Below are 17482 nucleotides of genomic sequence, written 5' to 3' on the forward strand. Positions count from 1 at the left end.
TTTAATTGCGTGGCTTGCATCTTTAAATTCTTAGATGACGAATGGTTAGGACGTTATTTTAGATACATATGTTTAGGACGGTAGTTAGAATTAGATCACAACCATTAATAGGTTCACTTTCGCATTATTAAAAGAAGCAAAAAAATAAAGTGGCTGCTATCCCTGAGTTCGACCCGTAGCTACACTGATCCGTACGCTTGCGGTTACATTTAAAATCTCAAACACCTACCAAGCTGGTGTGATGGACTTTGAGCATTTCTTGAAACATACCATGACATGCATGGCCATTTTTCTGATCAAGTTGCAAGAACAGTTTTGTAAGCAGCAACCCTCTTCCTCATCTTTTGAGCCCAACCAGAACTCTGTGGCATTGAGTCTATTGACATAGAGTAGAGTAGAAGACTAGGAGGAAGGCAGGGGAATTTTTTTTCATTTGCACCTTTGGGGTTTTATATGAACTAGTTATTTTTCAACTCAGCGTTAGGGACTGCACAATTGCACCTTTGATGTAATATTCTGACATTTAATAAATATTAAATGATTTTTTTTCATTTTTCACTAGCAAGTGCATAGATTAATTGGTTTCACTATATTTGATATGTTATAGTGCTAAATCATGTGTAACATAGGCTATCTTTGAGAAATATACAGGCAAGGAACGGCGTACGTTGCCAACCTAGGGTACAAAACCAAAGTAACAATTTGAGGGTGTTTTTTCTTCTTGTTTTAAATCTAAAGGTTCCACCATGTTTGGGGATGCTTAATTAGGGCCTCTGCCAAGTTTCAGCACAAAATGTCTGTTTGACCACTGAAATGGTTAAACGAATCTACCAACCAACCGTAGCAAAAATTTATCCAAAAGTTGGTAAAACCCCGAAATTATTCAATTGTTGAAACTGACTTCTTGAACCTTGGTTGCACTATAAACATGGCATTAATGGCTAATATGAAACAAGTAATAAATAAACATAAAGGAATGAAGAGATATATCATAGTTTTAAAAACCAAACCAGTTATCAAACTGAAAAGGGCCCAACTCTGATTTTAACCATTCAAACCATGGTTAAACTTGTCTAAATTTCAATTTTTCAAGACCCAAGGATAATGTATGATAAAAAAAATCAAGGGTAATTTACAGCGCCACCCCCTGGAGAATGCCAATATTATAGGAACACCCCTTCTCTTTCACCAAATTAGACTTAAGCCCCCTGCTGTCAGTCACTGTTACAGAATATACCTCAAATGCTGACATCAGTAGGTCTTTTTTTTCTAAATACCATTTTACCCTTAAAAATTGTAAAGTACCAAAATTACCCTTTGTTAGTAATTTTACCCTTAAAAGTTATAAAGTACCAAGATAATGAGGAGAGAGAAATCAACGGCGTCACAACCAATGCTTCCACGGAAGCCAAAGATCGTGCTCTCTCCTTTCTGCACTAACGGACACCTTACAGCGACCCAACGGCGCCATCAACCGCCAGTTACACGACTTCATGGACCTGAAGGCCAAAGCCAGAGATAAACCTGTTAATGGCATCAAAACCTCCGATGTAACCGTCGACACCACCCGAAACCTGTGGTTTCGCCTCTATACACCCACTAATACAACCCCCACAGGCGGCGACGGTACCCTTCCCAACATCCTCTACTTCCACGGCGGAGGCTTCGCCTTCTTCAGCCCCAACTCCCTTTTCTACCACGATGTCTACCATAGACTCGCCCGCAAGATCCCTGTCGTCGTCATCTCTGTCAACTATCGACTCTCTCCAGAGCACCACTTTCCCTCACTGTACAATGATGGCTTTGATACTCTCAAAATTCCCCAATTTTTCAGCGTACGCCGATCTCTCTAAATGCTTTCTAACAGGTGATAGTGCCGGAGCCAACCTTGCTCACCACTTGGCTTGCAGGATCGGAGAAACAGAGTTCCAGAACGTGAGGGTGATCGGACAGTTATCGGTACATCCCTTCTTCAACGGCGAAGAGAGTAAGGCGTCAAAGATCCATCTGGGGAAGGGACAAATGGTGTCGATGCCAAGAACGGATTGGGTATGGAGGGCATTCGTGTCGGAAGGGGAGAATAGAGACCATGAAGCGGTGAACGTGACGGGGCAGAGGGGTGTGGGTATAAAAGGATTGAATTATCTGAAAGACGATGGTGGTGGTGGGAGGTTTCGATCTGTTGTAGGATAGGCAGAGGGAGTTCTATGAGTGGCTTAGAAGGTTAGGGAAAGAAGTGAAACTGATTTGAGTATCCAAACGCAGTTCATGCTTTTTCTTTTTTTGGGTCGATGTGAATCTGTGCCGATTCCATCACCGATTTCTAGTTTTAAACCCTATATAGCAACGGTCATCTTTGACCTTCTCTCTCTGTTTTTAGGGTATTGGTTCGTCTTTGAGCTTACTGAGAATGGAATGGAATGGAAAGGAAGGGAAGGTTAACGTGTCGAGGCTGAAGAGAGAGGAGTGTAAACGCACCAAACATGACTCCATCTTCTCTAAATGGAAGGTTTGTAGACGAGACCGACCAGATCTTCCCCGCTGCTTTGCTCCCATTCCATTTCTTAAACTTGGGTTCTGTTAAACAGTCTTTTACTCATAAGGCATAACCAAAAAAAAAAAAAGTCTTTTACTCATAAGGGCTAAATAGTCATTTCATAGCATCACTTAACAGAAACTGACGACAGGGGGTCAGAGTCTAATTTGGTGAAAGAGGGGGTGTTCCTATAATACTAGCATTCTCCAAGGGGGGTGGTGCAAAGTACCCAAAAATCAATTGGCAATCGAAGTTCAAATTGGAAGTTTTATCAGTCATTACGTAAGTTACTCTCCCAATCCACTAGGGAGAGGGATAACATTCAAAGAGAATGCACTTCAAGAAATTACTTAAATGGGGACATACATTTACTGCACTACAAACATGACCTTAAAAGCCTAATACAAAAGGGCAAGGTTAATGGATAATAAAAAAAATACCAATTGACAATCGAAGTTCCAATTGGAAGTTGTTTATCCGTCATTAAATTAGTTACCCTCCCCATCCGGACACCAATAACTGCTAAAAAAATGAATTATAGGGCACAGTTGGTAGCTAAAAGAGAAATGAGTGACCTGGACCTCTTGCTTGAAATGCAACAATGACGCAAGAGAAGTGATGGGGTTTGGAGGCTTGCCCCCCACCATGATAAACAGTATAAAACAATCAAAGTTTTGGAAAAAGCAAAAGTAAAAAAAAAAATATATATATATATATATTAATAATAAAATAAAGTAATAATAATAATAAAATGTAGATCAAGCCTGCAAAAGAAGGGGGCTGCTGGGTCCATCAAACCAAACCAGCCAGTCCCAATGTTGGCCCATCAAGCCAACCCAAAACCAAAAACTAATATTCATGTGAACAGTACCCATGAACAGTAATTTGGTCCTTTTTTTGTTAACAAGTAGCCAAAGAAAGACTTAGTATTCTAGAAGAGTCCTTTATGGTCTTATGTTAGTTTCTTAGTGAACAAGTTAGTATTTAGTTACTTAAATAAGTTAGTTTCTATTTTGGGTTTGTTTCTAAATTGTAAGGCCATACGCTCTATTATATAAGAGGAGTTGATGTACTACATTGAGAATTAATGAATGAATTTTACAGCCATTGTTGCTCCTTACTCCTTAGATAGGACGTCAAATAGCTGGGATAGCTGTGGGTGAGAGGTGCAGGCTGAGATAGCATTCCCTTACCCCCTTCTTCTCCGTTCTTCCTTCTTCTTTATTTTTATTTTTGTCTACTGTTCAAAGTGAGATTGATGCCCTCTAAAGTTTCTGATCAGAAGACACACAACAAAGCTACCAAATCCAGATTCAGAGTTTTTCCAGGAAGAATGTTCAAGTGCTTAACTTCCAGACCAGGTCCCTGATTACTACAGGATTTTGAGGATTTGTTGAGGACCTTAGGATGACCACCTGGTCCAAATTTGAGGATCATCCGACACTTCCAGCCCTAGTCCTTTAAAGGTTGACCAAAAGTTTCCTTTTTCTTGCAAGCAGCAGATCTCTCAATCCAGCCGGCAGAATTTGTTCATCTTTTGAAGTTTTGTTCCCTCATATAGGATCTCCATTTGATCCAAAATTCAGCTCCATCTGAACTGTGGTTTGTGAGTTCTCGAATTTCTCTCTATTCAGCCAGAATTTCAAATCCTGTCTAGGATTGGATCTTATGTGATCTAGTCTTACATCAATTCCTTCAAAGTAATTTGAAGAACGAGCTCCTTATCCTCGAGACTTCATTCATGTCTTCAAAGAATTGCCCGAGTTTTACTATGGACTCCATCTTAACTTTCATCACACCAAAGTGGACGTTCTAACGTTCAAAACTCGAGGTCGAGTTTTTTTTAAGTGGAGGAGAATTAATGCAAATAAGTCAGTTAAAAGGTTTATTTTATTAGAAATAAGCCTGGGGTTGGGTTATGACGTTATGTAAGTGTTGGGTTGATGTAGAATCGAGGCTGAACAAGGTTGACCATTCTGGCAATCTCAACCGAGATGAGCCGGATCTAAATTGCGCTTTTGGTTCAGTAGGATATTTTAGGATTTATTTTATTTAGGAAAGATTAAATTATTTAATTTGGGAAGATATGTAATCTTTTATTTTGGGTAGTTGTTAGACAAGTAGGGAGTTACCAAAATGAGTTTTATTTTGTTTCGAATTCATTAGTTAGAACTTAGGAAGTAATTAAGAGTTGCTATTTTAGTTTTAGACTTTAACAAGGCAAGTTTTCATTTCAGTTTACCATATAAAGGCATGTAACCCAAGTTATTGGAGATGATTGAAGTATGGATCGAATGAGTTGTTGATTGTGTCAGGTAGGTACTTCACAATGGTTGTGTGGCCTTCTTCTTCCCCCCCCCTTGTGCGATTCTCTCTCTCCCTCTATCACACATCTCTTCTTCTCATCCCTTGCGTGACCCTATCCTTGCTCTTCCTTCTTTTTTTTCTTGTCTAATCTGTTAGGACTGAAACTTTGTTCGAAGGTTGCTCTTCCCTAGGTGACCCAAACCCCCAAACTCTGGCTCTAGAAACTCCACTCATCAAAGGATAGAACCTCAGTTGCAGATCTGAACACAACCTCACCGTAGGGCTCAGTTTCAGACATAGAAACCCTGGTTTGCTGGTTGTCCAAGGAGGCCATTTGTTGAGTTGTGATCCATCATCCCAAATTTCTGATCGACCTGAGTTCTTGCGAGGGAGTTCTTCCTCCTTGACTCTGATGGTCTCCACTGGTTCTTTGTTCTATCGTGGGTTTCCAAGGTTGAAGAAAGCAAGTTTCAATTATTACAAGGACAGATTGCTTTAATTACAGAAAACCCCCTTGTGACTGAACTTTAATTCTATTTACCCCACTCTTCATAATTTCCAGACTAGCCCATCCTTTTAAAGTTTTAATTCCAGTTATGTCCATCTACTGTTTGTTCATTTTTAAGGACGTGTTTGCCTTGGATATTACGGATTTGCCACCAGCACATTAATTTCAGCTATCTAACATTCTCGTGGGCCCATAAGCAGTCTGACTCTGTTTTTAGAACCTGGATCCGCATCATGGGTCTTTGATCCCATGGGTTTTCTTTGTAATAGATCACTTCAATGGGTATAAAATATGGGTAGAAAATAGAAAAACTAGATTTAATTTATTGGTTTAGTTAGGGTCCTATTTTGAGTCTATTTTCTTCGTTATTTGATACGAATTGACAGCCCTGGAGGCGATGCTCTTGCTTCTGATTTGTAAGTGCTATTCTAAAAAATTTCATTATTTAATTGCCAATAAAGACTCAATTTTTTATTGACTAGAAATAAGATTCAGATATTTGTTTTGGATGCATAACTTGTAAAGTAAAATTTTCATAGGTCAAAATGGTCCTGCAATTTGACTTTTTAGTTCAATGTGCAAGCTGAAACATGCCCCTTCATTCTCATTTCGTCTCTCTTGCTGCCCTTTTGGTGGTGTGAGGTGGCTTGGAATACGATGCATATGTTATCATGCCATTATAAGTCCATTTCCTTTGTGTAAGTGGTGCATGTGCATTTTCTTTCGTGTTGAGGTGGGGCTGTCAAGAATTCGTTATCTCATTCCTCCTTTCATAAAAGTAGGTTGGGTAATGGATTGTATTGGTTGTGGACATAATGTGTGTAGGACGCTTTGGCTTGACTGATCTATATGGTACGTCAGGTAGACAGTCGGTACCTTATTATATTCTGTTGTTATAAGCTTCTGGCTGATTTGTAGTGATGCGCAAGGTTGACAGCCTGCACTTATTATAATCACCCATAACCCGTCAATCTTTTTGCATGGATCCTCGCACTCATCCTTGCTTGGAATCTCCATGTAGCCAACTCCATTAAGTTGGGATAAGGTTTTGGATGTTGTTGTTTTTGTTGTTGTTGTTTCTTTGTTATTTCAATTTCCTAGTCAATTTAGGTTTCCCATGTAGTTAAGGATTAGGTTAGACCTTTCCTTTTTAGTGTTTGAGTCTATTTTGAGTTTTCTATATAAGTTTGTAAAGGGCTACAACATGGTACACGAATTTGATTGAATGAAATTTTTTCTTCTTGTTTGCAAAGATTTGGCTAACATAAGTTGTGTACATCAACTGGAATAGTTGAGGGTGAGAGATCCAGGCTGAGATAGCCATTCTCCTACCACCCATTCCTCCCTTCCTTCTTTCTCTCTATTTTTCTGATTTGTTCTTCAATCTGAAATTTACTAAATGTACTAAAGATCCTACCTGGGATTGGATCACTTGTGATTTGATCTTACATCATCCCTGGAGTAAATACGGTTTCAAGTGGATACTGATAACATATAAAGAAAGAGAATATAGCATTCATTCAGCCCAACATAGTGAGATTGAATTCTACCAAAAAAACATAGTGAGATTGAGTGAAATTGACACATACCTTAAATTGACATTTAAGGTCTAGAACGCCAATTTGCAATCCATTAGATAATCAAAAGAAACAAAAGGAAATGCTAACCAGGTCTTTGGTGACCATAGTGCACCCAAGCTATCCACCATTGAATTTTAATACAAGAATTTCAAATCCAGGTTGAAATGGTGAGCGTTTTGGAGGCACTATGTCAAAACTTCAATGAGCATTACTTATAATTTGCAGAAAAGAAATAATCAGATGAGTGAAAAGGGGAATACTTGATGGAAAGTCTAATTATTATGAAACAGAGTTGGCATTATCTAAATTGGTACACTTCACGAAACAATAAATAGGTAAGCAACATACATATGAGTAAGGAACTGTAATACCTGGCTCGCCTCTAAAGAAACCCCTATGGAACCAGTGATGTAAGACAAAGGAACCTCAAAATCGGAAACTGATAGATCGGGAGAGATATATGACTTCCCATCAGAGTATACCACTTCAAGTGGTTCAACCTCAAATTTTCTTGCACAGTACACAGAAAACATTGTCACCTAGAAGGGGGGGAGGGGAGAGAGAGAGAGAGAGAGAGAGAAATTGTTCCAGTAAGGAGGAATTATATAACTGTTATGTATGAAGTTAACTAGCAATAAGCAAATACATGCAACGTGAACTTTTTCCCTACCATTGTGTTCAAGACAATATTGGCCTTTGTTAAATCTGTGCCTGTACATTCAATTAAAACATTCTTCGTCTTTAATGTAATTGCAGAATGTGCACCATTAATAATTGGAGGTAGGGATACCACGTTTCTGCAAAAAGAAAGTCCAATCATCTTACACCAGTAAATACTTTGAAATTCTGAGGAGAAATGGAAGAGAAAAAGACTTATTTTGAACTAGGCAAACAAAATCTTTGTTACCACTAAACACAATTTTCCAGGAATCAAGAGCAAAGATAATGACTCCAAAATCTTCATATTTCTCAAACCACAGTGCATAAGATGTCTAATAAACATTTAGGGTAAAAGAAAAAAAGAAGAACAAAGGGCCTTTTTTCTCTCTTTTAACAGTGAAGGAAATTTAATAAAAGCAACATTGATAAACAAAGACACTTCAACTACCTCATAGTGCAAATAATAAATAACAGGAAGTTGATAAACATTACGACACACAAATAAGTGTATCAGCAGTGAGAACAAAATTCATATTGGTACTTCATACACCATGTTACCTGTTGCGGTCATATATGACTGGAAACACTGGTGAGTTCTCAATTATGTGTAAGAATTTCTTCAGTTTCATATCAGACTGCCAAAAATTTTGGGAGTAACATCAATAAAATGAAAATTAATGATTCACACCAATACAAATTTTCCTCAAACAAACCAAAGAGAATTCTGCAAAAGTGATGGAACAAATTGACAATATCACGATAAACCCAAGAAAGAACAAGATTAATAAAATGAAAATGCATCCTTATGTTTCACAATTCGCCTCATAGATAAGCCGCAATAAAATCTTAGCGTGAGAACTCACTTTGTAAAATTCCATTAGCTCATCAGCCCTGAAATTTTTCACCTACCAAAAAAAAAAAAACAAGTGCATTATGTACCAAAGCAAAAATTATCCTTTTGAGTGAGGAACAAGGCCTACAAAGATTCAACAGAACGAATTAAAGATGGTAAAGCAGGAAGAAGTCAGAATGCAGCCACCTACAATAGGAGCTTACATGTGCATAAGCTCCAAGCTTAGCTGATGAACCAGGGTATGCAGGGAAAGAAATTTTCAGTTATCAGCAGACTTGCCTTCATATTCAATTATAGATCCACATTCAAGAACATTCATCAATTAGATAAAAATAGACGGCCAGCAGGGAGAGGGCTATTAGGCATAGATGGGATTTTTTACCCCCGCTTCAGAGAGGCTGTTTCCCAGCTATCTGAACGACTAATGAACCGGAAAAAAACTAGAGCTGGAATGCAACATGTATAAAGGCGTCTTAACTTGGAAAAGCTGAAAAAAACATGTATGAAAGAATTCTAGCCAAAACTGTACATACTGCCAAACCTTTGGATATCTAGCAAATTACAGCAAACACATTCCTATAGAAAAGAGCAGAATCAAATATTTTCTGGTAAAAGATTTTTACAGGTCAGACAAAGGCAGCCTAGGTTGGAAATTTTAATCACAACCCAACTACCTAACACAGACACAATATGTAGACAGCGGGTTTTGGTCGAAAATTTTTCAACTTGGCACCAGTCTGAAACAACGTGACCAACCAGCCTAACATTTGGCCTAACCAACCTATTAATCGCAGACAAAATTATTGCATTACAAACTTTTTTTGAAGCAGTAAGAGAAAATTTTTGCACTATAATTATTATAAAAAAAAGAAAAAAAAGGGCGTACCCAGTGCACGACAATCCTGCCATTGCGGGGTCTAGGAAGGGTCATAATGTACGCAGCCTTACCCCCGCTTCTCAGAGAGGCTGTTTCCCAAATCGAACCCGCAACCACTACGTCACAATGGATCAACTTTACCATTGCGCCGAGGCCCGTTCACATTATAATTACTGCATTATTAATCACTGATAATGCAAGGACAGTCAATGCAACAGTAAAAGCTCTGGCTGCAAGCATGAAGATGCTGGTTTGAGTCTTAAGGCACCCACTATGTGCAAAAAATTGCTGAAAGTTAGGACCGACTCCAATTCATCCCTCCTGAGAGGCTGTCAAAGCAGAACTTGCACCGGACCATACAACAATCAACACTGATAAGGTATGTTGCCTGGGGGGGGGCCTAACCCTTGCACTTTCACACTTGAGGTAAAGATATCAATTATCAAGTTTATGTTATTGTAACTTATTTGAAATAAATTTAACTCTAACAACTGTAAATAACAGATCATATTCACATCATGTTGGTGCCAATCCAACACAATCCCTTCAGAAAACAGTTCTCATGTAAGGTGGACTGGTTGATAGCAGGTCACATTTCACATTTGTGTTAAAGGTCTCCTGATCCACTCGGTAGATGAGATGTGAACAAGTCAAGGATTGGAGATGACAAAAAACAAAACCAATTGCCACAGTTATTCATATCATAGGTGTTCATCTATGCCAAAATAAACAAGGTCAAAGAGGGGTAAGAAGAAAAAGATATTCCAGTCACCCAAGAATCCATGAAGTGACATATCCATAGTTGCCAAGGAGCAAAGCGACCGAAGGCAATAGAGAAGGGTAAAAATCAAGGCGACACGAACAAGGCGCCTAGGAAACGCCTTGATAACCTTGGACGGATCTGAGTAATCGGACAAGTGACCCACATGGATATGCTATCCATTTGAAGAGTGATGCAACACCGATTCCAGTGGATGAAATGGGGAAGCATACTTCCAGAGTGCAATGCAACCAACGTCCACCAATCAAAATGAACGGAAATGAACAGCTAAAAGCAAAACATATTTGTTTTCCAATTTACAAGATAATCATATTAAAATAAGATTTTGATAAAGATTCTGAGAATTATAAATCTACAAGTAAATGATTTACCTGTTTCAGTGGCACAAAGTTTATATCTTGTGGCGGCAAAGCCTGGGGGTGAAAAGGTAAAATATGATGTTAAAAACACAGAAAGCTTCTTTTCAATCATTCAACTAGTATGAATAGATTACTTCTGAATAAACAGAACATGTATTAAAAAAAAGTCAACAAACATCAAAAGAAATCATTTTCATGCCAACGCATGCACTGGCAATATCCAACAAAATTACCACATTACATATACTCTTTTTGAATAAATATGACTTGGAAAGATTAAAATCATCACTAGCTGATGTCGGAATATCATTAGTAAGAGTTTCTGATCATAAGAGACTGTCAGTACCAGTAAAGATGCCTGTGCAAGAAGCAGCAGCAGCAGCAGATCCAATGAAGTCAGGGACCTTCAGATCATAGTTCAAGGTTTTGCCGAAATTTCGCAAAATATTTCGGTTTCAACAAATGTCGAAAGAAAATACATGTGATATACAAAAATGCAGTTTTCGGTCATTCGACGAAATGTTTTGTTTCATTATCACTTTGATACATTCCTTTTGTTAAGTTGTGTTGTCCATACTGCAGGAGCATTGTTGTCTGTTCCTCTGGTAATTAGTTTTATTTCGCTTTTTTATTATCATTATTAGGGAAAATTACGTCACCCTCCCCTGTAGTTTGCTGAAATTACACGTAGATCCCAAGGGTTTGAACGAATTACACCCCCCTCCCCTGGCTTTGATGGTGTTAATATACTGTTAGTTTTAAACCTCAAAAGACCATATTACCCTTCAATGAAAAGAAGAAAAAAAACAAAAAACCTTAATAAAATAAGACATTACACATCTTGTTTCTATTATACCCAAACATCCAAATCCCTAAACATTACCACTGGGAAGGAAAGCGCCCCTTGTTTGACTGAATACGACGAAGGAGAATTACGGATGCATCCCAGCCCTTTTTGGTGCCTAAATAAACTACAGGGGAGGGCTGCTGGCGCAAGGAGTTCACGAACGAATAATCCTTCGTCGATCGTCGAGGCTGCTATCTTCTTTTATCTTCTCCATGGTGCTCTATGCAATTGTCTTCTCTGATCTTCTCAACTTCGAAAGGGAAGCAGGTTGAAGGATGAAGAAGCAAGAAGTTGTTGCAGAATAAGTAGGTTGAAGGATGAAGAAGCAAGAAGTGGCCGCAGAATAAGTAGGTTGAAGAAGAGTGAAGCAGGTTGAACAAAAAAGCCTTGTTTTGTTCGTTTCAATGGAAGGGTATATTGGTAAGTTCATGTGTATATAATGGGCATTTTTGGCATTAGAATGTATTATGTAAGCTGACATCATCAACTAACGGTCCTAATTTCACGGTGACTAACGGATTGGACCTAATTGTAAGAATCTTAGAAAGTTAGGGGAGTGGTGCGTAATTCGTTCAAACCCTTGGATCCACATGCAGTTTCGACAAACTACAGGGGAGGGGGCATAATTTTCCCTTATTATTATTATTATTATGATGCAACCTTATGAGACTTGTACTACTGCAAGGACTGGAGATTATCCTGGTCCTTGCGGTATAGTACTTGATGAATATTTTATAATGTCAGGAGGGGGACTGCTGGGGAATCAACTGCTATTCTAAATTGGCAGTCTCTTCTCTTCTTCCTCAATCCTACTTCTTCTTCACTCTACTTCTGGTTTGTTAGTACTGGTTTACCTTTTCTGAAATTGTTTCACCTCTAGTATAATTTGTACAGTTTTGAACGAAATTGGTTGAAATTTCAATACATTTAGTCCACTTTGCTGTATTCAACCCTAGTTATTTAATTTGCCGAATTACTTCCGAATAATTCGGCCAAACCGAATTTTACGAATAATTTGGTCCGAATCAAATACAAATTCGTGAAAAATCACGAATTTAAAGATTTTTTAAATGTCACGAATAATTCGTCCGAACCAAATTTCATCCAAAGTTTATCAGAATATTTAGTACTATTAAAGAAAACAAAAACAAAACAAAAAAACGATTCATCTTGAATAAGCCATAGAAATAGTGTGATTATTATGCATTTATTACCCCAATGTTACTTTTCTTTTTGTTTTTAATAGAAACCTACAAAGTATATAATTCCTAAGGTAATCTCTCACCTACTACCAAAAAAAAAAAAAAAAATCTCACCCCATTTTGGCTTGACTAAATCTCCCAGCCATTACTCTCTTTCTCTCTCTCTCTCTCTCTCTCTCTCTCTCTCTCTCTCTCTCTCTCTCTCTAGTCTTTAAGGTGAACATGCATGGTGGGTGACTTGGGTCTAGTTGGGTTCGTCCTCTCTCTTATTTGAGTAATGGGAAATGAGTTTAAAAAAAAAAAAAAAAAGCTAAATACATAATTTTTAATCTTTAAAATTTTAATTTTTATCATTTGTATGTTATGTACATATGATAATTGATAGATAATATGAAACAAGTTCTACAAATATTAAAAATAACATCCGATTTTTTTTTGTAAACGAAAAATTCTTGAATCCGAACCTGAACCCGAACCCGAATTTTATCACCCCAGCTTTTTTACCGCTATTTTGACTGAACCATTGAATAACTGAAATGAATTATTCCGAATAATTTTCCATCCAAATAATTCCCAAATCCGAATTAACTAATCATGGTTTCAACTCGAAGAGTTGTGCAAACCTCTTTTTTTTTTTTTTTTTTTGCCCAAATCACTCCCCTACAGGCTACAAGCATGGAACAAGCTAGGCTGGACAGCAGTGGAACACATCGGAAGCAACAATCTGCTGCATTTGTGGAAGATTTGGAAGTTGAAAGTATATTAATTTTCCCAAAAATGAATTTTTTGCAAAAAAAAAGGTAACTACTTTGTGGTTACGCCATGAATTTTTTATATGTTAGACACCATAGGCATCCATAGCCCAATCTATGACTCTTCACGGAGTCAGATTTAATTTTCTTTTTTTTATATTATTATTATTCTGAAAAAAAAATTATTTACTTCCAACAATTGTTTTGAAAAATAGGGCTAACTTAGTGGTTGGAGCTCAATTTTATATATGTTATACACCGTTGGCCGATCTACAGCATTATGGAGTCTTTTTTCTGTCCAAAAATAATTATTTTAATTCTTGTATTTTAAAATTTACTTTGAAATTTTACTAAAAATTCAGAAAAATAGTTAATATTTTTGCTTTGTTTGAAAATAATTTAAAATTTTGAAATTTTGTTGTTGTATTTACAACTGAAAATGATGATTAATGTCTTGTTCCATGATTATTTTTGGAACATTAGGGTATTATTATTTTTACAATTTTATAAAATAAAAACAAAATTATAATTAGGAAAAAAAATACAAGTTAGCGAAAAATTAGGAAATATCTACATAACTGTTTAGGAGTCTTAGATAATGTATTATAGTTAATAATGCATGCATTTTTTATGCAACAGTGTAAGAAGATTGCACATTCGCTAATGGTAAAAGGCAGCATGGAAGCATGGCGTACCAATAGAAAATGACAAGAGAAAGTCACAATGTAATTATTTTGGCAAGATGATCAATTCAAGGGAGTCCACTAGACAAGTGGCATCTGGTTGGTGGCTACAGGCAGCAAGTTAACTGACACATCAGATGGAGCAGGTTAGGGCTGTAGATATGGGGAAAGGAGCTAGTTCCTCTAGTTTTGGAGCAGCTGCCCCACAGGCAAGGGCGAGGAAGAAGAAGCAGAGGCAGGCAGAGTTGCCTTTTCAAGAGGCCCATGCCTCCATACGTGCCAGCTACTCGAGAGGCCCATGCCACTGATTCATACCACCTGCAGAGGAGGATAATAGCATGAAATCCATGAATATCGATGCTATGAGCTTGACTGATGCTCTCAGGGGCTTGAGTCTGGAGGATAGTAGTGTGCATGACAATGGCGTGCACCATCAAACCACCCAATGCCATAGAGAGCACCGGTTCCGACCATTCTGGGATGGTGGCTATAAGCAATATAGCTCTTCTTCGTCATTACCCTCTGAGTTTTGAGGGTCAATCACACAGTGGGTCAATATTTGTAGACATCATCTACTCATCCTAGCTCCCAAACCATACATGCCAATACCAACTCCACATCCACCATCCAATTAAAGTGGCAATCGATCGAGTTCCTCACGGTTCGTAGATCTACACCCTAGGTTAGAGTACCTCCAGTATGTTGACGATGCCATTTATAGGACTGTTGTGGAGGACTTCAAGCATTTCTCCCGGCAAACAATGACATGGCCAGAATTTACAATACAGTTGGAGCATAACTTGCTTCGGCAGCAGCAACAACATTCTCCTAGTGGTTTTGATCCTGTCCGGAACTCGATGTGATACTAGGAATATAGGAAGGGCAGAGGAGGGGTGACTTGCTTGTATTCTTCACTCCCACATCTTTGACTCTCTGTAATGAGCCATGTATAACATTTGATCATCATGAAATGGTTTATAACTTTTATGTCTATTCACTCCTAATGCATATTTTACTCGTTTAAATTGAATTATGTGTGTTCTCGTACTAAACTTTTTAGTGGAATAGGCCATATTAAACAATGTATACAATAGCATACAGCGTATTATTAACTTAAAGAGTTCAAAGTAAAACTACCATTTTGGGTGTGTTTTTTTAAAACCCAAGGGTTCCACTATATTTAGAGGGCCCAAAATAGGGTTTCCTAGAAGTTTCATACCTAATTTGGCGATTTGAGCTCGAAACCATCAACTGAAACCTTCTATGTTTCGCAAAATATTTTGGTTTCAAGCCTGGAACTATGCTTTGAATCCCTCCCTCCGTCCCTCCCTCCTCTCTCCCTCTCTCTCTCTCTCTCTCTCAGCCATTTGGATCTGGAGAGACTAGAATCTGCTGAATAACACTTCTTGAAAGCCAAATAATATCCCTATTTTCATCCTACTTAACAAAATACATTAAGCCCTCTTTATTTCTCTATTTTATAGGACTAATATACTCCCTGTCAATAGTAGGGTTTAACAAGGGGCTCCGCATTAATCTGCTCAAGTCTAGCCTCTTTCTCTCTAGGGTCACCCCTGACGCCCAAGCTCACCTTCGTGGCATCACTAATTTCTCCTTAGGCTCCCTGCCTGTTAAGTACCTAGGCCTCCCTCTCATCTCCTCCAGGCTTTCCTCCCATCATTGCTCCCCGATGCTTGACCTTCTGAGAAAGAAGCTCCAGCTCTGGAAAGGCAAGCTGCTCTCCTATGCTGGCCGTCTTACCCTCATTCGTTTGGTGTTCCAATCCATGTATCTTTATTGGTTGGGTGTCTTCTCCCTTCCTGCTTCCATTTCCAAGTCCATTGAAGGAATTTTTTCTCCTTTCTATGGAAAGGTTCAGATACCTCTAGATTTCTCTCAGTTGGGAAAAGGTATGTCTCTCCAAAGCTGAAGGTGGTCTTGGCATTAGGAGAATCAAAGATGTCAACTCTGTGGGTATTCTTAAGCTCATATGGAAAATTGCTTCCAAGCAGAAGGGCATCTGGGTTGCATGGATCCATTCCTACTTGCTCAAGCATCATTCCCTCTGGACTGTCCCAGTCCCTCCAGACAATTCCTGGATCTGGAGGAATATCCTCTCCCTCAGGCCCTTGGCTCTAAATGCCATTTCCTTCTCCAATGGTAATGTCCAAGACACCTCTTTGTGGATGGACCCCTGGCACTCGGCTGGTATCCTCTCCTCCCTTGTGTCCCCCAGATCCATTTACTCCTCTGGCATTCGGCATTCCTAAGTCAGCCCTTGTTTCTTACATCCTGTCCCCTCTTGGCTGGTCCCCACCTCCATCCCTTTCCCCTCTTCTTGATCACTGGTCCTCTCTCCCCCCCTTCCTCCGGGTCATAGAAGTAGGGAAGACAAATGTATCTTGCTTCCCTCATCCACTGGGATATTCTCTTCTACCTCCGCTTGGTCCTTTGTTCGGTCCTCGGGTCCTGTGGTTACTTGACGTAACCTAGTCTGGTTCAAAGGCCACATCCCTCATCATAGCTTGACTCCCTGGAGATGTCTCTCTTCTTGTCTCCCACCGCCATATCCCTGCCCCCCCTCCTACTACCTCTGCCCTCATGGTACTGAAGATAACCCTCACCTCTTCTTTGACTGCCCCTTCTCCTCCTCCATCTGAAGTTGGTTCTCTCTAAATGTTGGCCCTCCGCCAGACGTATTTTCCCCTATGACAGAGAATGGATTTGGATTGACATGACCTTTTCGGGTCCCACATCTATGACACTATTGGAAAGCTTGCCTTCTCTACCACCATCAACCACATCTGGATGGAGCGTAGCATTCGTAGATGGTCTTCCAAATCCCACTCCTTGGACAAGATTTGGAAAGCCATCTACTTCAATGTCTCCTCCAAAATCCATTCTCTTCACCTTAAGCCTGTTCCCAGGTCCCCTAGAAACCGTCACATCATAGCCTCTTGAAACCTTTATGTTGACTTCCTCCCCCATTCCTGACTTCCTTCTCCAGCTTGTTGTCCCTTCCCCCCCCCCCCCCCCCCCCCTCCTTCTCCTTTCTCTTGGCTGTGTCTTGTAGGGTGATTTTGGTTCTGCTCTTGTTGCAGTTTTGCTTGGTTGTAATTTTGTTTGGCTTTGCCTTAGATTAGCCTCCCCCTCCCCCTCCCCCTTGCTCCCCCCTTGTATATTCCTCCTCACTTGGTAATGAATTTATTTATTCATCCAAAAAAAAGGGGTAAGTGAATGATTCTGTTATTCTTTTAATTATTTTCTGTTTTGGACATAAAACAGCCCCTAGAGTAGAAGTTCAAGTAGCGGCATCTTAGGAATCTGTGTAAAGTAGGGTTGAACAGGAAAGTGACAGCAGAAGTTTGTTTCTTGAGGTTTATTTTTCCTTTTTTGCTTACCACTGGCTTCAGCCATGGAATTTAAAGGAATTCTGATGTGTTCAAAATCATTGGTGCATCTGCTACATCACTATCAGATTCTTGTTTCTTCTTTTCTTTTTTCTTTTTTTTTTTTTTTTTTTTTTTTTTTTTTTTT

General features: G+C 38.9%; 1 protein-coding gene across 4 annotated transcripts in view; it reads right to left on the bottom strand.

Annotated features, from left to right (window-relative positions):
* LOC122081820 (phenylalanine--tRNA ligase beta subunit, cytoplasmic-like) overlaps positions 1–17482 on the bottom strand; it is a 69903-nt gene that overhangs the window by 37219 nt on the left and 15202 nt on the right. For all 4 annotated transcript variants that reach the window (XM_042649173.1, XM_042649158.1, XM_042649166.1 and 1 more), the window contains exons 7-11: positions 10474–10515; positions 8455–8496; positions 8150–8226; positions 7602–7728; positions 7303–7470 (exon numbers count right to left, since the gene is read on the bottom strand). In XM_042649173.1, coding sequence (XP_042505107.1) covers positions 7303–7470; positions 7602–7728; positions 8150–8226; positions 8455–8496; positions 10474–10515 — 456 coding nt within the window. The remainder of the gene's footprint in view (positions 1–7302; positions 7471–7601; positions 7729–8149; positions 8227–8454; positions 8497–10473; positions 10516–17482) is intronic.

The sequence above is a fragment of the Macadamia integrifolia genome, chromosome 1 (assembly GCF_013358625.1).
Source record: "Macadamia integrifolia cultivar HAES 741 chromosome 1, SCU_Mint_v3, whole genome shotgun sequence".
Taxonomy (NCBI): Eukaryota; Viridiplantae; Streptophyta; class Magnoliopsida; order Proteales; family Proteaceae; genus Macadamia; species Macadamia integrifolia.